The 20902-nt window shown below is 37.7% G+C and overlaps 1 protein-coding gene across 1 annotated transcript in view; it reads left to right on the top strand.

The window, feature by feature from the left end:
• Window positions 1-20902, top strand: part of UVRAG (UV radiation resistance associated) — a 416256-nt gene that overhangs the window by 183041 nt on the left and 212313 nt on the right. The window contains exons 8-9 of the mRNA XM_036745375.1: window positions 1284-1410; window positions 14667-14751. Of these exons, the coding sequence (XP_036601270.1) occupies window positions 1284-1410; window positions 14667-14751 (212 nt within the window). The remainder of the gene's footprint in view (window positions 1-1283; window positions 1411-14666; window positions 14752-20902) is intronic.

Genomic DNA, 20902 nt, shown 5'->3' with positions numbered 1-20902 from the left:
GGAGCAAGGCAAGAAGAATTTTACTGGGGAAACAAAATAACAGATGAAGAAAAGGGCAGTAGGGAAAGAAGTGTTTGGAGTGGAGAGTGAAAGGAAGATTTATAGGGAGTGGCCAGGAAGTAACTTGGTGTCTTGGTTCCAGGTAAGCTAAGTTGGAAGTTTTCTTATAAGGGCCCATGTAGAAGTCAGGTTTTCCATGATGGAGAGGGAGGAGGTGGTAATGAAGGCCTGGGAGAAGTGGTGTAGTTTGTAGTTGATATGGCCAGAAAATACTTAAGGTCTGGAGTTCATTTCAGATGATTTCTACTGTACTTCAGGTAATGTGAACTTGAACAAATTGCTTTCTCTCTTCTACCAGGCAGCTAGATGGAGCAGTCGAACACTAGGCCTGGAGTCAAGAAGACTGAGTTTAGATCTGGCCTCAGATATGTGCTAGTTGTATGACTCCGGGCAAATTATTTAACCTCTTTATGCCTATTTCCTCGATAATATTGCATATCTTACAGTGTTGTTGTGAGAATCAGATTGAGATATTTGTAAAGTGCTTAAGTACCTTGTACTTAAAATGCTCTTAATAAATGCATGTTTCTCTGCTCCTTCCATCAAATTGTACCTGATACCAAATTTAAAGGGAGAAAAAAATCAATAAAAGCTTTCATTTGTATATTAATGTTAAAAAGTACATTCACATAAATGATCTAACCCTATGAAGCAGATAGTTTATTATTATCCCCATTTTACAGATTGAAATTCAGAGACTGAAATTCAGAAAGGTTAAACTATTTCCCCAAGGGCATATAATGAGTGACTGATACAACTAACACTTAAAGCCAAGTCTTCCAAATACAAGTTCAGGACTTTTCCCCGTTACTTGGCACTGCCTTGTAATGTGAGCATCAGATGGTCTGTGAAGGATCTGTGGCTCTCAAAAAAGAGTGGCCTTTCAGTACAGGTGATTTTATTTCTAATTAGATTCACAGCATCCTAGATTTTAGAACTTGAAGGAACTTTAGAGGTCATCTAGTTCAGCTTTGTCTTTTTCATATGGAGAAGAAGAAAACCGTGGAGGAGATGTGACCTTCCAAAGTTAAACAGGCAGGTAGTAGCAGGATTCACACTTAGATTTTCTGATGCTCCCATTGAAATGTAAGCTCGTTGAGAGCAGCGGCTGTTTTTGCTTTTAAAACTTAATGAAACCTGGTTGTTTGTTGAGTATTCATTGGCAGTAGTTTTTTTAATATTTATGAATGCTGAAGGTCTCTTATTTTTTTTTCTTTCTCTAGAAAAAGGAGAGTGAGTGCCTACAGCTGAAACTTTTGGTTCTTCGGAATGAACTGGAAAGACAAAAGAAAGCCCTGGGGAGGGAAGTGGCATTACTGCACAAGCAGCAAATTGCATTACAGGACAAAGGTGAGTAAAGACACAGAGGAGGAGTTATCTATCATTCTCATTTATTAGTTTTCCTTTTCTTCCTCTCTCTGTCATCCATATATTCATCTTTCTCTAAATGGGCAGAATAAAACCAGGGGGGAAATCACTTCCTCTTTCTCACCTAGTTATGGCTAATATATTTACATTTGACTTTATATACAATGAATCTGAGTAATCTAAATGAAGTAATTTATTGTTAATTGTATTGCTCTTTGCTAAATTGAATTCTCAAAATTTTTGTCTTTATCCCACATAGTACTTTGTAATTAGTATTTCAGTATGGATGATTCTTCCATCAATGCAACTCTATTTGGCATTCAAAGTCCTTAGTAATCCAGCTCAATCCTACCTTTCTAGTCTTCTTATACGTTACTCCAAGATCTGTACTCTTTGATCCTGTGACACTGGCTTCCTGGCTGTTCCATGAACAAGGCACTCAGTGTCTTGGTTCCAAGCATGTTCTCTGGCTGTCCCCCAAAGGTTGGAACACTCTCCCTCTTCTGCTCCAGCTAATGACCTCTCTGCTTTCTTTAATTCCCAACTGAAATTCTACCTCCTTCCCCTTCATCCTAGTGCCTTCTTTTTGTTAATTATTTCCAATTTATTCAGCATTTATCTTCCTCTGTATATATTTATTTGCATGTTGTCTCCCTCATTACAGTATAAGCTTCTTGAGGGCAGGGACTCTGTTTTGCCCCTTTTGTATCCCTATCGTTTAGCACAATTCCTGGTACATAGAGCTTAATAAATATTTGTTGAATTGAATTGAAGCAAACAGAGGTTAAGTGATTTGTTCAGGGTCACATACCTAGTAAATATCTAAAGCTGTATTTGAACCTAGGTTTTCCTGACTCCTGGCCCAGCTCTCTATCCACTGTGCCAGCTGGCTGTCAAATTTTGTATCAGAGGTAAACTGATTAGCTACAGGTCAGCTAGCTAGTAAGTTTCAGAATGATGTTTCAGGCTTACTCCAGTGCTGTTATCAGTACGCTGTACCTCTGTACCCCTACCCCCATTATGATTATCATCATTACTTGGAGTTGTTTCACTGTCATTTAATTTCATGGGACAGTAAAACATATCCAAATTTACCATTGCATCCAGAGGCATCATTAGGTTTAGAACATAGTAGATCCATCTAATTTGATTTTTCCTTTTTATCTATTATATGTTATCATAATATGTAACTTTCAGTTAGTACCTAAGATTCTCTTTAAATGGCTCACCATTAACATTGGATTCCATATGATATTTTCTAGTTATAGGCCCATAATCCCTGCCCTCATCAGCATGTTCTGTAAATAACTTTGTAATCAAATCATTGCAAAAAAAATAAAGAAAAAAAAAACCCAGTCATCTGCATAGAAACCTTCTGGAACACACAACCTTGGTCCTTCTTTTAGCTCCATTAAATAGTGCAATCTGGCTTTCTAATTTCATATTTAATTGATGTTTGAAATATTTTAAGTGGTCAGATGATTTTTTAAAAATCAGATCCGTTTTAAAAACATGTAGAAAATAAACTTTTAGCAATTTGTCCCCCCACAATGTTAGTTTAACGCTGCTTTGGTAGATGTCTCTCTCGACAACATGAGGGCTAGGGTTTTAATCATTTTTACTTGTGTTTCCCAGCTTCTCATTCAGGTCTTATTTGGGCTATTAGCTTTTAGGGAAAAATCTTGGAGAAAAAAGTATTATGTTGATTGATTATACATTCAATTTTAGACTGCTAGTGTCCTAAAGGAGCTTGAACTTGGTCATATTCCAAAATTGTCGTTGAAGGAAAAAAACAACCTATTTTAGAAATTAATGAAATTTGAACACATAATGGCATGGTAAATCATTAGAAAATGTGAGGAATTTTCCCCTTTCTGACATCCTTATGATGGACCAAAGACCCTGAACATACACATATAACCCTCTTATTCACATGACTAAGTATTGTAGGAAGTATCTTATGTGAAAAAAGTATATTTTTGGAAGTATCTTTGATTTCCACCAATGTTCAGTAAAGGGCATTGCACACAACAAGGATGAAATAAATGTTTGTTTCACTGAATTATCTTTCTTAGAATTTAACTCCTTAAAAGTAGAAGCCCTATTTTATTACTGTGACCAGCAGAGTGCTCTATCGGTAGGTGCTTAATAATGCTGTAGGTGCTTAATAAATTTTGGTAGAATTGAATTGATTCTCAGAATTGGAAGGACCTCAAGAGTCATGTATTCCAGCTGTTATGTGATTAAAAATACACTCTGCAACTCTTTTGATGAGTGATTAGTAGTGGGGAACTGTTATATCCTGATAGGTCACTTTTGGACAACTCTAATCTTAGGAACTTTTTACTTCCATTAAAGCAAAGCCTTTTTCTCTGTAACTTCTACTCCTTGTTCCTGTCAACAAATCAGCAAGCTTATGCAATAGGTAGAGTGCCTGATCTATAGTTAGGAAGACCTAGGTTCAAATAATGCCCCAGAAACTTACTAGTTGTATGACCCTGGCCAAGTCATTTAACCTTTGCTGCTTCTGTTTTCTCATCTATAAAATGGACATAATATAATACCAGCCTCCCAGTGTTGTTATGAAGATCAAAGAAGATCGTATTTGTAACTCTTTTTGCAAACCTTAAAGCATTATATAATACTAGATATTATTATTTGTTGAGCACTTAACATGTGTCAGTTACTGCACTAAGTGGTAGGGAACAACATGCAAATTATGTGCACAAAAGATATATGTAAGGTAATTGGAGGTAATATCAGAGGAAGACACTAAAATTAAAGGACACTGGGCAAGGCTGTTTATAGAATTCCTGGAATGAATTAGCTGTAGTGGATGTCATAAAAGTGTATTATGAACTTAATAATTCAAAGGAACATAGAGAAGGAAATTAGGGGGCTAATATAATGCCTTTCCTAAAAAAGCAAAATGTTTTATCGAATCCATTTTGTGTGTGTGTATGTGTATGTGTATGTATGCAAGTGTGTGTGTGTATGTGTGTGTGTAAATATTTCTATATAATTCTGTATGATATAGAAATAGATATATAGACATATGTATACACACAGATATATGTACATATGTGCCTAATAGATAAATTCAGGAGATCAGAGTTTCTGACTTATGTTCCTGGTTGTTTTACTAACTTCCTTGATTTACCCTCTTCAAATCATGTAGTTGGAATAATGCTAATGATAGCAACTAACATTGACAAAGTTCTCTAAGGCAGCTAGGTGGTAAAGTGGCTAGAATAACTGGGTGTGGAGTCAGGAAGACCTTCAGTGTAAATGTGGTCTCACGTACCTGCCAGCTGTGTGATCCTGGGACAATCACTCAACCTCTCTCTGCCTAAGCTTCCCAGTCCCTAAAATGGAGATAATGATAGCACCTGCCTCACAGGGCTGTTGTAAGAATAAAAGATGATATTTGTAAACCTCACAGCACCATGTATTAGTACTTACAATGTGTATATATCTAGAGCTGAAGTCTTTACAAAACTTTAGAGTTGAAGGGAATCTATGAGGTTTTCTGAGCTGTAGACAAGTGAACACCTAAACCATCCAAGACACATGGTTTCTATCCCATTTGTAAAGATCTCCAGGGATAGAATCATAACCTTCCCTGGTAGCGACTTCCTTATTTTCATGTAAACTCAGTCTTTGTGCCAACTGAACCCAGTTTAATAGACTAGTTTTTTTGTAGTTGTCTTACCCACACTGTCCACCTATGCAGTTCCTAATGCTTTCTGAAAATCATCCCTCTAGAGTCTAATCATATTTTAGTGGCGATGCTTTCTAATTCCATCTTCACTTTTGTTCTTTTATTACAAAACGTTTTTCACCCTCTCCTGATATGACTGTAAAATTGAAAAGGGAGTCTTAGAAGTCAACTCCTGTACCTCTTACCTAAGTTGTGAATTCCCTTAATGTTTTCCCCCACAAAGATGGTCAATTAGCCTTGATGAGAAACTAATTACCCTCTCTGAAGTAGAGAAGAAATGAATTTTTCCAAGTCTTTGCCAAGAATTTGTTTTCTAGAAACTCATCCTTTAACTCTGAATTTCCAATAATTCAGTGGAAACTTTTCCTAATTCCTCTACCTCTACATTGCTAGTGCTTCCTTATGAGATTATTTCTTTGTCTGCTGTCTTGTAGGCACATAGTTACTTGCATCTTGTCTCCCTCATTGGAATGTGAGCTTCTTGAAGGCAAGGACCATATTTTTTACCTTTCTTTGTATCCTAAGCACATTGCCTAGCACAGAGCAAGTTATTAAATAAATGTTTGTTGACCGACTGACTGTCCCCTTTTGATGAGGAAAAGTGGTTTTTACTTCTTGGGGATTACTTGGAGTTGGATATGTGCTAACAGGGTTGATCCTAAGCGTAGAAGGGGAGATGTTGCCACTTCCCACTGTTCTTGCCAAAAAACTAGTGAGGCGTGGGGTGTAGGAGAGCCACCCATTTGGGGATCTGTCAGGTTTGGCATCCGAATGTGTTAGTAGGGCCTGATCTTGTTTGAGAACTTCAGTTCCAACCTCACTAACACCATGGTAGGATAATAGATTACAGACCTGGGAGGCATCCTAAAGGTTACCTGGTCAGGACAATCTGAGAGAAGGTAAGTGATTTATTCATGGTCACAAAACTAGTAAGGAGTGGAGTTGGAATTTGAATATGAGACTTTTGATTCCATTTTCCTGTGTTTTTACTACTACAGCAAGCAGCCTTCTTTATAGGAAAATTGCCAAGTGTATTCCTATACAAAGCAAATTTCACTTAGAAAGCTACCTTTGTACAAGTTAAGCTTACTAGTGCCACTTAGAATTCCCTAAGTAGTACATAGTGGTGATGAAAGTAGCTCCTGTGCCCCTTTAGTACAGATTATTTGGGTATGTTGTGATTTCATGACTTTTGATTAAATTAGTTTATAGAGCACTGTGATTTGCAGAAGGTTTTACTTTACGAGTTTTGCTATGGTGGAAGAACAAAATCTGTCTCTTTCATTTATAGTGGTGATTTAGTGCACTTTGGTTGTGGTGGTGAAATAGTTTACTAATATGAATTATACTCAGGGTGACGTTTTTCCCTTGTTAGTACTTATTTTGCCTGAGGGTTTTGAGCCTGTGAACTTAGAGTCAGGTCTGACAGGCTGGAACTTCTGATTTCTAATCTGGGCCCTGCTACTGATTCCTCTGAGCAACCAAAAAAGAATTACTCCACGTGTTTGTCTTTTTACACATCTGTTTATCAAGGATCACTACCTCCCAATAGCACCATATGGATTAATTTAAGCTCTTGGAAGAATCCAGGTGCATGCACGTGCATACACACACACACACACACACACACACACACACACACACACACACACACACGTGAAAATTCTGCAGGACATGGGTGTTTTGTTGGAGACATCCAAAAAATAGATTTTATTAATGGTGATAGCTTATTGAATTGCTTAACTCCTTTGTGCTTTACTTTGCCTTCTGTGTAATAAGGCCTGTTACTCTGTAGTACTGAAGTGGTTTTTAAGTTTTATAATCTTGGGGGTAACTTCTAGCTGGTCTAAGAACTACTCTTTGGTATTACTGGTTATTTAAGAAACAAACTCACAAATAGTCATTCATGTCTAGCATGGATTAGTAATTTGGCTTATTATATTAAAGAAAAACCAGGTATCATTTCATTAGCATCTTCTAAAAAAGCAGTTTCAGTCTTCCCATTACTTCAAGACGATACTTCTGTATCGTCTCTCCCTCCCCTTTTCAGAGACAAGGGGGAGATGTGTTGGTAATTTCATAAAATCCTAGGTCTTAAAGCTGGGCATGTCTTTGGGGGTCCTCTTTCTCCCTGAGAGAAATGTTTACAAACCAAAAAGTCTTAAAGATCCATGCTCCATGGGAAGTGATGAGGATTTTTAGGATCATTTTTTGTAAGGCAGGGGCACCCAAAAGAGCGGGACTTTTTTTGGAGGGGGTGAATTTTCTCCCTTCTAGAAAGGTTGACAGATCAGGAAATGAATGGTGGGTAGGAGCAGTTGCTACTTCATGATTGAGCAGGTTAGGATGGCTAGATTGAGCAAAGCAACAACTTGGGGAACTTCCACATAAACGTCTGAAACCTCAGGAAAGGATTTTGTAGTAGACTTGGTAATGTACACTCAATCTTCAACTTTCAAGGGGGTAATTTTCCTAGAAAACAGCATCAAAGTAAAAAATGTTAATGTTAATACATTGAACCTATGGGAAATAGGGGGTTAGGTTCCCATGACTACTCAAAACTGCAATCTTTTGCTACAGGGTGCTTGAAATATACTTTTTTTGCAAACAGTTTTATAACAATATTAATTCTGATGATATGCACTTTTCCTAACAAAGTAACCGTGAAATAACCCATCAAATGCAGTACACACAAAAAAATTGATAACATGCATAAAATACTTTTTCTTGCTAGTAATTCCCTAGAATTCTGTGACCTTTTGTGCTAACATCTCAATTAAAAATAAACCAAACTATTGATTTCAGACAGTATTCACTTTTTATAACACATGAAATCTATAGTCCCATAAATGTTATACAGGAAATAAAATTCTTTGAACTAAAACCTTTTTTTTAACCTGAGCCTTACCTTCCACTACGTCAGATGGTGGTCCGAGGGCATTATACTTTATACTCTACTGCTATAAACCTTTCTGCCTTGGCTGCCTTCTCAAAACCAAGGGAGAGATTGCTGGGACTTTTGTCGCTGCTGTTTGAAGACACCAAGACTGGCTAGGTGTCTGACAGTGGCTTTCTTGGTGGGTGGATGGCATTGGAGCTCATGTAGGGTGCTCCAGCTTGACATAATCTGTCAGTGGTGTCTGCTTCATGTGCCATTTGAGTTCTTTCAGTGTGCTCCAAGTATGGGAGCATAGCAGAGGTGAGTTGATACTGAGGCTTCTAACGATGATGGGATTGGCAGTCTTGATGTCTCTATCCCACTGGTTGATTAGGCCAACAGCAGTTGCAGACATTCCAGCGTGAAATTTATCTAGCACCTTTGTTTTCTTACTGAGCCTCATCACTCACTTTGCATACTTGGACTTAAAAGCCCAAAGGAATTGTACTGTGCTTTGAGGGCATAATTGCAACACAAAACTCGTTTTAAAGGCAAACATTGAAAATGTGCAATAAATGCGGGGGTGGAGGGGAAGGTGGTCTTTACTTTACAAGACTGGTGAAGAACCTAGTAGAATACCGGCTGCTGCATAGACTTATGGACATTGCAGCCTTCATTTTTTTCTCTACTGTTCATAGCTGTGAAGGTAGGCTATTACCAACATGAAAGTGAAAATGAGGTTGCTAATAAAATTACCTGAATGCTTGAAGTTGCAGAAGTTAAACATGTGAATATGAGGATTGTACATTAATATGAGAGGTATTTTCATATTTCAGGAATGGATAATATATTGACAAATTCATGTAAAGATTACTGAAGTAATAGTAAATTAACCTGGAAGTACTTTTTCTCCAAAAAAACTTTAGTGGAAGAAGGATATTATTGTTGTTTTCTATTTTCAAGTCTCTATAAAATGTGAGTTTGACTTTTATTTATGTACATACACACATATATGTGTGTTTGTGTGTGTGGGTATATGTACATATGTATGCATACATATGGATTTGAGATTTACTCAGTCAAGTCACCCTACTTCAAGTAGGGCAACCACTGGTCACATGATTTTTAATGAAGCTGTTTTCCTTCTCCCCTCCCTTCAGTTTCCTCACTTATGAAAATAATGAGTAGTTCCTTCCTGCCTTCTGTTTCCTCATTTGTAAAATGAAGGCTTTGAGCTAGTGCCTAGATATAGTACATCAGTGAGGGCCTTGAACTAGATTTTAAACTTGTAAAGACCTTTAAAGACATTAATTTTTGTTTCAGAGAAAGCATGGTATAATAGAAAAAGACCTATATTTTAAGTCAGAAAAAATTGAATAAAATTTTCAGGTCCTTTCTATATCCTAAATCTGATAATCCCAAGGACAGAGCTTTTTCCATTGCACCACATTGCCTCAGTGTAGAGGATATGGTGAACACTATAGCTAAACATTACATTAATATTTTTCCTATTCAGTATCTGAGAAGTGAATTTTCCTTTTTCTCCATTTGCCCAGGAGCCATATGGATACTGGAATTAATACTGTTGTTGTCATCTCTTTGGGGATTATACTTTCTGCAGGTGTGCCTGTGCAGTGATTAGCTGCTATCATCCTTTGTGAACTGTGCACTATAGGTTAGACATTTTGCCTCTTTTGGTACTTTCTTATAAGGATGAATGAAATTAATTCCTGTAAAATAGACCTTATTTAATAGCATTAGAGTATCCTTGGGAATGATATTCAAGAGATTTGCTTCCCAATTATGACTGAATCATTAATTTGCTTTGTGATCTTGAATAAGTCATTTCACTTCTCTGGGCCTCATATTATACTATGAAATAAAGGAATTGACTGTCCAAATCATAAAAAATACCCTCTGCTCCTGTCACCTGTGGGTGGGAAATGTGGCATGTTTGCATTATTCATATATATATCAGGTTGTTGCAAATTTATACCACAGTAAGTGGATTTCTTTGTTTCTTACTGTCTGATATTGTATAATTTTTTTTAAAAGATTCTATTCCTGCTTTTAAGAGACTATTGGAATTCTGGGTCATATGACCAACAAAATTGAGGACTAGACATTTTCTCCCATCCTCCATACCTCTCAGACCACTCTAAAGCAGTAATTATGTGTAAGAGATAAAGTGATTGCAGCCATTTTCATGGTTTAGAACACCAAGAACTCTAATGAGGTAGCAATTCAGTGAACTAATGGCATTGAAGTAGCAACCTCTCCTCTATAACCAACCATCTCAATTAATCAACATTTATTAAGCCACTGCTATGTGCCAGTCACTGTACTAAGTACTGAGAATGCAGAAAGAAGGAAAAGACAGTTCCTAACCTCAAGAAGCTTTCAACTAAATGGAGAAGACAACATACAAAGGAAGCTGGATACAGGATAAAAAGGAAATAATTGAGAGAGAGAAGGCACTGGGACTAAGAGAGGTTAGGGATTGCTTCCTGTAGAAGGTAGGATTTTAGTTGGGATATAAATAAAAGAAGCCAGAGAGGTCAGTAGTTAGAATGGAGGTGAGAGAGCATTCCAGGCATGGGGACAACCAGAGAAAATGCCTAGAGCTGAGAGATAAAGTGTCTTGTTTGTGAAACAGTTAGGTGGCCAGGGTAGATACGAATACATGTTAGGACATAAGATGTAAGAAAACTGAAAAGGTAGGAAGAAGAGGATTTTGTATTTGCTCCTGGAGGTGATAGGAAGCCACTGGAGATTAATAATTAATTCTTACAATATTGCAGTTTTAAGAAAATCACTTTGGTGGTGAGAGGGAATGAGAGAATGAGAGAATATCTTTGAATATATTTAGAATCCTGTTTTAGTGTCTAATTTTAGTATCTATTTTATAATAAGGTCACAAGTTTCTTCAAACTGATATTTCAAAATAAGTTATTCAGCCTACCAATTTATAGAACAGTACAGACCTATTTCCTTTAGTGATTTAAGTCACTGTAACTGTAATGTTCTGTGGAATGGATTTAAAAAAACCAACAGGTGAGAGAGGAATCGAAGCTATCTATGGCCATATGAAAAAATATTCTAACTCACTGTTGATTAGCCATACCTACTAGATTGGCTAATAGGACGGCAAAGAAAAATGACCAACGTTGGAGGGGATGTGGCAAAAATGAGACATTAATGCATTGTTGGTGGAGTTGTAAATTGATTCAGCCATTCTGTAGAGCAGTTTGGAACTATACCCAAAGAGGGCTATAAGGCCATGCATACTCTTTGACCTAGCAATACTACTGCTAGGTTTGTTTCTCAAAAGAGATTTTAAAAAAAGGAAAAAGACCTATACGTACAAAAATATTTATAGCAGCTCTTCTGGGGGCAAAGAATTAGAAGTTGAGGGGATACCCATCAGATGGGGAATGGCTGAACAAATTGTGGTATGTAATTATGATGGAATACTATTGTAGTATAGGAAATAATGAGCAAGATGCTCTCAGAGAAACTTGGAAAGACTTGCATAGGCTGACGCAAAGTGAAACGCACTGTGTACAAAGTAACAACAGTATTGTAAGATGATCAACGTGAATGATTTAGCTATTCTCAGCGATACAACGATCCAAGGCAGCTCTGAAGGACTTAGGATGAAAAATGCTCTCCATCCCCAAAGAACTGATGGTATCTGAATGCAGATTGAAGTGTACTTTTTTTAAACTTTCTTTATTTTTCTTGAGGGTTTTTTGTGTATATTTTCTTTCACAACATGACTATTTATGGAAATGTTTTGCGTGACTACACATGTATAACCTATATGGAATTGCTTGTCTTCTCCATGGGAGGGGAGAAGGGAAGAAGAAAATTTGGAACTCAAAGTTTTAAAAATGGATGTTTACTAGCTGTGTGAGCTTGGGCAAGTTACTTAAACCCAATTGCCCTGCCCCCCCCCAAAAAAACCCCTAAAACAATGGATGTTAAAAATTGTTTTTATATGTAACTGGGGAAGAATAAAATACTTTTAAAAAAGAACCTCAAAATACAATTTTAATGTACAACAAAGTTAGGGACATAGGTACGCATGATTATGTTGATTTATATAACCATATGCATCAGCCTAAATAAGATTGCTGCTTCTTAGACAGCTAAATTTGAGAAATTTGTTCGACTTTGCATACTTTTTGTTCATTTTCTCTTCTGGTATTTATAGAATCTACTATGCATTAGAGAGAGTAGATGAGCTTATAAAATTTTTTTTTTTTTTTTGGAAATAGAGGTCCAGGGTTTCTTAAACTCTTTCCATTCCTTCAGCGCATCTTAAACTGTAGGTTGTGACCCCATATAGAGTTTAAGAAGTGCTGAAGCCAGCTTCTTAGGAGTTATCCTCAAACTAGGAGTCGTTCTGGTTTCCTCGCTATCTCTCACTCTCCACATACAAGCTGTCACCAAGGCCTGCTGATTTCACCTTTGCAACATCTCTCAAATATGCCCCTCTTTTCTATTCTGACACTGCCACCACTTGTGCAGGCCCTTATCACCTCACACCTGTATATCTGCAACCTGCAAATGGGTCGGCCTGTTTCAAGTCTCCCACTACTCCCAATTCATCCTCCATTCAGCCACTCTAATTACATGCGTACACACACACACACACACACACACACACACACACACACACAGCCACGCGCACAACTCATTAATCTCTAGTAACTTCCTGTCATTTCCGGGAACAAATACAAACCTCTCTATTTGTCATTCAAATTCCTTCATAACCTAGCTCCTTCCTCTCTTTATAGTTGTTTTACACTTTACCTTACTCTCCAATATGTACTCTTAGATCCAGTGACATTGGCTTCCTAGCTGTTCCATAAACAAGACACTCTATCTCTCGGCTCTAGGTATTTTCTCTGGCTGTGCCTCATACCTGGAACACTCTCTCCTCTCCTCTGACGTCTCTGATATCCTTTAAATCCCATCTGAAATCTTACTGGGCAGCTAAGTGGCACAGTGGATAGACTGCTGGCCCTGGAGTCGGGAAGACCTGAGTTCAAAGCCAGCCTTAGACACTAACAGGCTATGTGACCCTGGGCAAATCACTTACCCCTCAATTTGCCTCAGTTTCCTCATCTCTAAAATGAGCTGGAGAAGGAAATGGCAGACCACTCCAGTATCTTTGCCAAGAAAACTCCATGTGGGGTTATAACGAGTCAGACATGACTGAAACAACTGAACAACCAAAATCTCACCTCCTACAGGAAGCCTCCCTCAGCCTCTCTTAATCTTAGTGCCTTCATCAGGTTCCTATATATATTTGTTTGCTTGTTGTCTCCCCTACTAGATTGTAAGTTCCTTAAGGGAAGGGACTGTCTTTGGCCTCTTTTTGTATCCCAAGCCCTTAGTGTAGTGCCTGGCATATAGTAAGTGCTTAGTAAATGTTTGCTGATTGATTTACACATAAAATTGAGGCCCAGGGAGACTAAATAATTTGCCCAAATTTATGTGATAAGCAGCAAAACCAGAATTCGCTTTCAGGTTCTCTGACTTCCAATTCAGATTTTTTTTCTACAACCCCAAGGCCTGGATTAGAAAGAGGACAGGCTTAGAAAAGAGAACAGCAGACTTGGTGTCCTAAGATGCTGGATTTGTGTCCTGGCTCTGTAATTTTTTGTCCATGTAGTCACAGGCCTCTTTGCCTCTCTATGCTAGAGTTTCCTCATCTATAAAATAATGTAGAGTAGTAATCATCTGATGACCTTCATCTGGAATGTTGTGAGGACAGTTCTTTACAACAGGTACAGCCTCACATGAGTGTAAAAGTATTGTTCTTGTTAATGATAATAGCAACAATAATAACTAGTAGTATTAGTAACCAGGAATTCTCTTTTAAGTTCCTCCTCTCGTGCTTCATCCTGGCCTGGAGGTAGTCCTTGATTTTCAAAGCCATGCTAATGTAGTGCAAGGTCCGTATGGTTCTATGAAGCTGGAATGTTTTTGTATTCAGGTCTGCTGATCAAGTTTGTAAAACGACATACCTGCATTGAAAGGGCTCATCACTAACTTGGCTGAAGAGTGATCAATTTTTTTTCTTTGTTTTTTTTTGGAGGGGAAGGCAGGGCAATTGGGGTTAAGTGACTTGCCTGAGGTCACACAGCTAGTGTGTCATATTTGAACTCAGGTCCTCCTGACTTCAGGGCTGGTGCTCTACTCATTGTGCCACCTAGCTGCCCTGTGATCAATTTTTCAATCTCTATAATTTACTAAAACCAACGTAATAGAAAGGCTGAGAGCTATGAAAGTGAAGGGAGTTCTCACTCAAACTAAAGCATGTTTTTTCACTCATTGTAGAGAGGTTACCCTCAATCTTAAGATAATCTCTCATTTTCATCTTATAATTATCCACTCTGCACAAACAATTATGTTTATCTCTTCCATTTCAGGGAATAGTTCCCTCAGTAGCTTTGGCTCAGCTGTATCATTTGCCCTTACCTGCGGTGGTTTGCAAAGGGAATGATGTGACTTTCTGGTATCTCAGGATTACAGCACCCTGCTAGGGCTGCCTGTGTTGTTGAAATTGGAAGCATTCCTTACCAGAAGTACAGTCCATTTCTAAAATCTTGCTCTGTTTCTTTCCAGGAAGCACATTTGAGACCGAACACCTCAAGCTGCAACTGCACAAGGAATCCTTAAGTGAGCTGAGAAAGGAGTGCACTGCCAAAAGGTAAATGGGAGCACATTAGCACCAGTGAATCAAGTGTTGATTTACTGTGGAGTTTGCCTGGGGTCTGTGCAAGATGAGGGGAGAGCATAACGTAACATAAAAGTCAGGGAAAGTACTGGTTCATTAGTATGAGGGCTTGGATTCAAGTCCTGTTTATGTTGCTTCTTTCTTTTTTTTCCATTTAATTTTTTTCTTAATTACATATAAACAAAAAATTTTAACATTCATTTTTAAAAACTTTATTTCCAAATTCTCTTCCTCCCTTTTTCCCCTCCCCCATAATTGAGAAGGCAAGCAATTTGATGTAGATTATACATGTTCAGTCATGCAAAACATTTCCATATTTGTCTTGTTGTAAAAGAAAACACAGACTATATAACTATAAAGGACCTATGAAAAAGGACACTATCTGCATCCAGAGGAAGAGCTGATAGGTAGAAGTATATATAGAATGGTTTTACATACATACATACACAGATACATATATACACACATGTATACATATACACACATATATTTATACTTATTTGTGTCTAATGGTAGCCATCACTAGGGCAGGGGATTGGGGTATAGAGAAGAAAAAAAAGAAAAGAGAAATTTACATGATAATTTTGTTGCATGTTTGAAAGGAATAGCAAGATGTGTATAGATTTGCAGCTTATGTGCAATCATCTTTTTATTATACTATGTTCTAGAAAGGCTTGTTTTTATTCCATAAGCTAAAAATAAAATAATTTTTTTTAATTTATTTATTTATTTTTCATTTACCACACACGGTTCTACACAGTTTTGAGTTCCAGATTTTCTCCCCTCCCTCCCCCCTCCCTCCCCAAGACGGCATGGAATCTCATATAACTGTCATGTATAACTTCGCATTGAATTAATTTAAGCACTAGTCAAGTTGTGGAGAAGAATTTTGACCAATGGAATGAATCATGAGAAAGAAGAAACAGAACCAAAAAAAAAAAACAAACCCAAAAACAAAAGAGAAGCAAAAAGAGGCAAGCATGTAGTGCGCCTTGATCTGCATTCAAACTTCACAGTTCTTTCTCTGGATGAAGATAGCATTCTCCATCGTGAGTCCCCTGGAGTTGTCCTTGCCCCTTAGGTTGCTGAGAAGAGCGTAGTATGTCAGGGTTGGTCCTCACGGAATCCATATATCTGTGGCTGTGCACAACGTTCTCCTGGCTCTGCTCTGCTCACTCAGCATTATGTCGTGTAGGTTTTTCCAGGTTGTTATGAAGTCTGTATCATCCCCATTTCTTATGGCACAATAGTACTCCATCACCTTCACATACCACAGCTTGTTTAGCCATTCCCCAATTGATGGGCATCCCTTTGATTTCCAATTCTTGGCTACCACAAAAAGAGCTGCTATAAATATTTTTGTACATATGGGTCCTTTTCCCGCTTGTGTGATTTCTTTGGGATACAACCCTAGAAGTGGTATTGCTGGGTCAAAGGGTATGAACATTTGTATAGCCCTTTGGGCATAGTTCCAAACTGCTCTCCAAAATGGCTGGATCAGCTCACAACTCCACCAGCAATGCAACAATGTTCCAATTTCCCCACATCCTTTCCAGCATTTATCATTTTCCTGTTTTGTTATTTTAGCCAATCTGACAGGAGAGATGTGGTATCTAAGAGTTGTTTTGATTTGCATTTCTCTAATCAGTAGTGATCCAGAGCATTTTTTCATATGCCATAGATATCTTTAATTTCTTCCTCTGAAAACTGCCTGTTCATATCCTTTGACCATTTCTCAATTGGGGAATGGCTTGTATTCCTATATATTTGGCTCAGCTCCCTGTATATTTTAGAAATGAGGCCTTTATCAGAGATACTAGTTGCAAAGATTTTCTCTCAATTTTCTGCTTCCCTCCTAATTCTTGTTGCATTGGCTTTTTTTGTACAAAAACATTTCAATTTAACATAATCAAAATTATCCATTTTGCATTTTGTAATGCTCTCTATCTCTTGTTGGGTCATGAATTCTTTACTTTTCCACAAATCTGATAAGTAAACTATTCCTTGCTTTCCCAAATTACTTATAGTATCAGCTTTTACTCCTAAATCATGAACCCATTTTGACTTTATTTTGGTATATGGTGTAAGATATTGGTCTATGCCCAGTTTTTGCCCTACCATTTTCCAGTTTTCCCAACAGTTTTTGTGAAATAGTGAATTATTAGCTCAGAAATAAAATAAATTTTAAAAAAATGAAAAACATAGACCAAAAAGTAACAACAACAAAAAAGAAAGTAAAAAAGTAGGCTTCAATCAGCATTCAGACTCCATCAGTTCTTTGTCTGAAGGTGGATTTGGTGCTTTGGGTCACTGTATTGCTGAGAATAGCTGAGTCATTCACAGTTGATTGTCATACAGTATTGCTCCTATTGTGTATAATGTTCTCCTGGTTCTGCTCATTGCCCTTTCATCAGTTCATAAAAGTCTTCCCAGATTTTTCTGAAAGCATCCTACTCATCATTTCTTATAGTATAGTTGTATTACATCACAATCATATACAAATTTGTTTATCTGTTCCCCAGTTGATGGACATCCCCTCAATTTCCAATTCTTTGCCCCCACAAAAGAGCTGCTGTAAATATTTTTGTACACATAGGTCCTTTTCCTGTTATCTCTTTGGGATACAGACCTAGTAGTGATATGACTGAGTCAAAGGGTATATACAATTTTATGGCCCTTTGGGCATAGTTCCAGATTGCTCTCCAGAATGGTGTGTGTTGCTCATTTCTAAGATTCCTGGGGTGTCCCACATGCTTCTACAGCCTGCCATACAGAGTCTTAATCAAAGTACCAATCCCATGCTTATTATTCTTGGCACTAGTCTTCCTGTTTCTCAGCCTAAATTCTAGCATCATTTTCAGATCTTCATCTCATGTCAATTCTCTCATTTCTTCTGCTGCTGCTGCTGCCGCTGCCACCGCCACTGCCACCCACCCCCCCACTACCACTACTACCACTGCCACTCCTTCATGTTCTCCCCAAAGGTCACCACAGGGGTTCCACTCCATGTGCTAGAGGGCTTTCTTGTTTTCCTGAGCAGCTAGGTGGTGCAGGGCAGCTAGGTGGCACATTGGATAGAGCACTGGGCCTGGAATTGGGAAGACTCCTCTTCCTGAATTCAGATCTGGCCCCAGACACTTACTGGCGGTGTGACCCTGAGCAAGCCACTTAACCCTGTTTGCCTCAGTTTCCTCATCCATAAAATGAGCTGAAGAAGGAAATGGCAGACCACTCCAGTACCTTTGTCAGGGAAACCCCAAATGGGGTCATGAGGAGTTGGCTACTACTGAAAAATAACTGAACGACAACCAGGGAAGCAGTCAGGCTGTCCACCTGTCACTTCTTGCTCTCGTCCATACCTAGCCCATCTTTTTTTCGTAACATACAGTTCTTATTCTTCTCCAGAGTTACTCGTGTTGCAGCCTGTTTACACTCATCATACCTATCTCTGTTGCCCTCTGTGTGATACTCGTGGAAGTTGGGGTGTTCCACATCTCACTGCCATTTAGAAACACTGGTAAAATGTTAGTACTGAAAAGATGAGCTCTTTGTTCATGAAAGGAACTTTTCACTTTTCTAAAAGCAATCCCTTCTGTTCTCTCCTTTTAATCTCTGGGTCTAGTTTGTTGTTCATCTTTATTGTCTGTCCTGGATGTCCTTACTCTCTTTTCCCATTCCCTTCCTTCCCCACTCCCACACCAACAACAAGTCTTTTCCCATCATAATATGATTTATTTTGCTCTTTTTGATGTTATTTAGAGCTCACTTTATTCAATACCTACTAATTATTTTTCCAAAAAGATGTTTATGATATGAAAGTATAAGGTATCCGCATACTCTGTAAGTCTTTTGGCCTCTCTCATTTCTTTGGGAACCTTGCTTTCCCATATATTTCTTCCTGTTTTCACTTTTTCAAACCTTTGCAATGAAGTTACCAAGTATCACAGTATATCTTGTTAGAACTAGATGATTTTATTTCTCTACCACTTCATCTTCATGAACAAATTTGTTTCATTATATTGTCTTCTTTTTAATGAAAATTATCATTATAATACTTTAATATATCATGACCAAATAGATATTCCATAAAATAAGGCTTGAACACCATTAATATAATCAGTGACAGAAGTTATTTCAAAGGAAGTAACTGAAACTCCAGATTGAGAAAAACTGAAAAATGGAAGGTTAGATGAGATTTATAAGTATTAGCTCAATTACTTCATATTGATGATTAATTGTTAGCAAGGCACTTTGTTAGTTTCCCCTCAACTGTAAGTCTGATCCCACCATTCTTGACAAAAGGCATCATGTATCTGTTACCAAATGATAGGCACACCAGTGTTTCCTCTAAATATGTGCCATGTACCTTTTTGTGTACTTTAAAACGTATTCACTGCTTGTATCGTGGGTAAAAAGTCTATAAGCATTTATATAAAAATGGTATGTTGGCTTAGGAGTAAAGAGATCATGAAAAGCAGCCCTACAGGTGTAAAGAGATTTATTAATTAGATAATTATTAAACAAGGTATCCCAAAGTGTCACAATATGCATACTACTTTGTTGATTTTTGTATAGCTTTCGACTCAGTTATGCCCTCTGCTCATTCATATATTGAAAGAATGTAAAACTGACTCTAGTGAAACTGGAATATCCAAATATAGTGAGAATGCTAGAGAATTTAATATCAGTGCGAAAAACTGTTCTTTATTTAAAACATGCCATCAATTCAGTCATGTCAAGAATGATTCATATGAAGTGTGGTATTTTTTCAAGGAAGCATTTTAAGACCATTAGGATTCTGCCTAGACTTGAATCAATTACCATGGCTCCTAACTATAAGTAAGTATGGTTTCCCAATGAAATGAGTTGGAAAAAACCCCCAACACTTTATATTAACTACTTGATGTGCAAGGATGAAGTCAAACTGGTTTCACCAGAAAATCACAAAAAGCAGTTATTTTGCGCACCCGTGGAATAGTCTACAGGCCATTGAATATAAAGGAAATAGGATAATAATTTGTCCCAGACAGCTTCTATCTGAACCCTATTGAAAAGATGAGTAGGATGAGATAGTAAATTATATTATAATTATATGATAATATGTAATATAATTTGATTATTATAGTTATCATTTCTCATTTATATAACATTTTATAATTTACAAAGCAATTTAGTGATGAGAGGTTGCTTTGGTCTTGAGAATGAAATGACTTACTTAGGGTCACATAAGTAGTGACAGCTCTGGCACTTAAATTTGAAAATGCCACATGTCCTTCCACAATATCTTTAAAATTGTATTCCTTCAAAATAGTTCTCTGATTTACTTGTTCTCTGAGTCTCATGGTCACTATCCTTGGTCGGATTCTCATCATGAAAAGTCTGGACTATTTCAATAACGTTCTGACTAGTTTTGCTGCCAACAGGCTACCCACTCTTCATTCTGTCTTCCCTAAAGCCACGCGTGGGCCTATAGTTGTTTCCTTTTGCCTATTCTCATTTCCTGGGTGTGACTTTCTAGTTCTCTAGAATCTAATAGTACTTAACCTGCCTGCCTTATTTTTTTGTTTTTGTTTTCAGACTTCTAACCTCTGCTGTAATTAAACTTGTCTCCCCACTGTTAATTCCTTGCCGCCTTGTTGTGTCTTTGCTTAGATTGCATGTGCCTTTCTATTCCTCCTTGCCAAATACTCTTTCTTCCTGCTCTTTCTCTAGTCAAATCTTTATCCATCCTTCAAGGTCCAAAGCAAGCCTTGCTTCCTCTGTGAAATTGTGGTCTCATACACAATCTCATGATTTTAGAGCTGGAAAAGACCTTAAATATCATCCTGTACAGTTCCTTCATTTCATAAAGGAGGAAACCAAAGCCATGACAGATTAAGCGACTTAAATAATTTCACACAGCCAGATGTGTGGTACCAGACAGGATGAGAATCCAGGTTCCTAGGCTGATAACTTAGGATAGCCCACTCTGCTGATGTGTCCACATGCCCAGTTTGTTGTCGTTAATCCAACTCCTTTACTTCACAGTGGAAGTAAGGTAGTGTCAGAGCCAGGATTTAAACTTGGGTCCTGATTCAACATCTAAGCTTTTGGCTTTTATGCCAGCAGTGTCCTGACTCTAACC

The sequence above is a fragment of the Trichosurus vulpecula genome, chromosome 2 (assembly GCF_011100635.1).
Source record: "Trichosurus vulpecula isolate mTriVul1 chromosome 2, mTriVul1.pri, whole genome shotgun sequence".
NCBI lineage: Eukaryota > Metazoa > Chordata > Mammalia > Diprotodontia > Phalangeridae > Trichosurus > Trichosurus vulpecula.
Note: the sequence above shows the minus strand (reverse complement) of the source record. Positions and strands in the feature narration are given on the sequence as shown.